This window comes from Oncorhynchus mykiss, chromosome 2, assembly GCF_013265735.2.
Source record: "Oncorhynchus mykiss isolate Arlee chromosome 2, USDA_OmykA_1.1, whole genome shotgun sequence".
Classification (NCBI taxonomy): Eukaryota; Metazoa; Chordata; class Actinopteri; order Salmoniformes; family Salmonidae; genus Oncorhynchus; species Oncorhynchus mykiss.
Window position 1 is genome coordinate 17634809 of NC_048566.1, and position 3272 is coordinate 17638080.

Sequence of the window (3272 nt, forward strand, 5' to 3'; positions counted from 1 at the left end):
AGGTACATTAGAGAACTACCATGTGTGTGTGTGTGTGTGTTTTAGCATCCAAGTGTGTGCAGATAGAGTTGCCTCTGTTCTCTCTAGAGAGTCTGGCCAAATATTTCTGCTCCTCATCATGCCAGTAGGTCTTTGTGCACGTCTGCATCTGTGAATGTCCTGCGCCTGCGTGTGTGTCTGTGTGTGTGTGTGTGTGTGTGTGTGTGTGTGTGCGTGTGTGTGTGTGTGTGTGTGTGTGCGTGTTAAGGCCAGGTAAAGCATTAGACCCAGTCAGTCTGTCCTCTCCTCCTCTCTGTCTGTCTGAGTTACTTTCCTCACATACAGTCCCTCCCTTTTATGGGTACAGCTCTCCTTCTCCTACCTTCACACACACACACACACACTCACTCACACACTCACACACACACACACACACTCACACTCACACACACACACACACCACATCTCCCTGGCCTATCTCTCTGTCAGTTTCATTTCATCATCTTTTCTTTCTTCTTTTGTTTGACCCTTTTTCCTTTCTATCCTCTGGCCCCCACCTCACCCCCTTCTCTATCTCTCAGCACGCTACCCCTCACACACACCCCTCGCATGGTTAATGATGGGTAAAGACAGAGAGCAGATTTATGTTAATTGGTGAGTCAGTCAAACCAGGAAATTGGAATGCGCGCGCCCGGCCGGTGATGCGCCACTGACTCCGGTTATTCCGGCAGGAACAATGGTGGCATTTAGAACTAGTTCATAACACAGACAGATATTGCACTTTTGTGCATGAACACAGGCTTCTCTCTCTCGATCCTCCCTCCCATATGTGCTTATGTGTTGATATACATATATTCCTGGTATGCCCTTGTATTTGAGTAAAAAATAATAAAATTGGCAACCACTGACAGACACACTCACACACCCTGCCAGATAAATGAACAGGCGTTGTCTTTTAATTCCATGCAAACTGCTGCAGGTGTGGAGCAAGGCCTTTAAGATTGAGAATGAAATGACAGTGAAACAGCTCTTAGTTTCGGCATGCAGGCTGACAATATTCCAAATGTCACGTCATAACGGACTCTTCTCTCTGAAGCGTCTGATTCTTCCGATCCCACACACACACTTGCACGATGTGATGTTATTTTTCCCCGCGCGGTGACACGGACAGAGGTGCCGCCGTTTGTCTCCATTGTCTGGCGGAGTGAGGCGAGGGGGAGGGGAGACTGGCTGGGGGAGTGGGGCAGTGAGGGGAGGGGGAGAGAAGGGTGAAGCTGGCTGTAGGGGGGGGTTGAGTTTTGGGTTCGCCAGAATTACAAAGACCCCCCCACTCACGCGACGCACAGAGTACACCACATGTCTGATTAATAAGTGCAAGCATGAACCATTGTGTGTGTGTGTGAGAGAGACACGTATCTGACCTACAATGCATTAGTGTGTTCAGATAGCTATATTCAATTAGCAATAATTAAATAACTGCTATAATAATAGGCTATAATAAAGTTAGGATAGGATATATGTACCACAAATATTTACCACCATCCCCTTCATCGCCATCATCATCATCGCCACCACCATCACTCACCCAGCGCTTTGAGAAGCTCCTCGAAGTTCTCCGAGTTCTTCATCTTCCAGGTACCAGCGAAGTCAGGGATTTTGCTCTCCATCTTTTTCTAAACTGATTGTTTTACTCTCCAACTCTGCCCTCTTTTCAATCAGTGCGGGTCTCGAGGTGGTCGGTGGTCCTCTCTCCCTAACCGGCTAAGAGGTGATCTGGATTGGATTTAGACTTTCCGGTCCCGCTAGTTTTGCCCCCTCAGCTGGTTGTGACCGTGTGTCTCTCAACTGTTTGACTGAAGTGGCTGTCAGTGCCCTAATCCAACCCTCTCTCTGTCTCTCCCTCGCTGATCCCTATCTCGCCTATGCGTCAGTGCACGTTATGAGCGGTTGCGCTATGAATGGATGGAATGGAAAACTAGCCACTTCCTTTGACCGCTGATAACATGCCCACTTTCACACTCAGACACGCCCGACCCACGTCTGTCATGTCCAGGAGCCAACCGGAATCGCCTATGGTTCCTAAACCCCGCCACGACCACGCCCGGAGAGAACATGTGCGTTCCAGGACCTCCCAGCTGAGCCACTTGTCACGCCTCTTTATCCCCGCGCACCTTTAATGTGCCAATGGAGTGACCGCGCCCTAGACGCACGCGCACAAGGGCATAACCTCATGGAAACATTATTTTATGAGGTGCAATATATTATTTAATTTGTGGTGTTTGTCAGACACGTGGTTCGTGGTTGAAGCCATTGTGTTGTAATTGAAACCGGAAAAACTGTTCTGAGTGCCAGTTTCGGATTTAGCCAATTTATCGTTGGCATGGATGTAGTGTTGAGTGTCAAGGAAGTCAGGTACCAGTCCGTGTGTTGATGTAGGGGAGATAGAGAGAGACTTGGTGGTTCAATTCTTGGAGATGATCGAGGGCCAGCGATTGGATGGAATGTTGAGAATATTTCCCACAAGTTCACCTCACCCCCCCTTCTCCATTCTTCCTCACTCTCTCTCTCTTTTCTCTACCCTCTTCCCCCAGCGCCGCAGCGATGTGAAATAAAAATAAAAGAGGTGGTAACGGGATACAGCCACTGGCCTCGACCAGCAGCGGGCTATCTATTTAACCGGACTGCGTCAATAAGTTTGACTTCGCGTGCAGAAACATACCGAACTCACGAGAGAGCAAGAAAGAGACATGAGTTTCCCATGCCAATAAATCCATTTGAATTGAATTGAGAGAGAGAGATTTTTTATTTATTGTCTATTTCACTTTCTTTGGCAATGTAAACATATGTTTCCCATGCCAATAAAGCCATTTGAATTGAGTTGAGACACACAAACAGACTAACACAAATCCCACAGAGCCTCAGGACAGCAACACAATTAGACCCAACCAAATCAAGAGAAAACAAAAATATAGTTACTTGACACATTGGAAAGAATTATCAAAAAAACAGACCAAATCGAATGCTATTTGGCCCTAAACAGAGGGCGGAATACCTGACCACTGTGACTGACACAAATTTAAGAAAAGCTTTGCCTATGTTTAGACTCAGTGAGCATAGCCTTGCTATTGAGAAAGGCCGCCATAGGCAGACCTGGCTCTAAAAAAAAAAAACAGGCTATGTGCATACTGCCCACAAAATGAAGAGGAAACTGAGCTGCACTTCCTAACCTCCTGTGAAATGTATGACCATACTAGATACACATATTTCGCTCAGATTACTGAGACCCACAAAGA

The 3272-nt window shown here is 47.0% G+C and overlaps 1 protein-coding gene across 1 annotated transcript in view; it reads right to left on the minus strand.

Annotated features, from left to right (window-relative positions):
- Positions 1-1960, minus strand: part of crabp2a (cellular retinoic acid binding protein 2, a) — a 12635-nt gene extending 10675 nt beyond the window's left edge. Inside the window, exon 1 of the mRNA XM_021598320.2 lies at positions 1565-1960. Within this exon, the coding sequence (XP_021453995.1) occupies positions 1565-1646 (82 nt within the window). The 5' untranslated portion in view covers positions 1647-1960. The remainder of the gene's footprint in view (positions 1-1564) is intronic.
- Positions 1961-3272: the final 1312 nt, after the last annotated feature.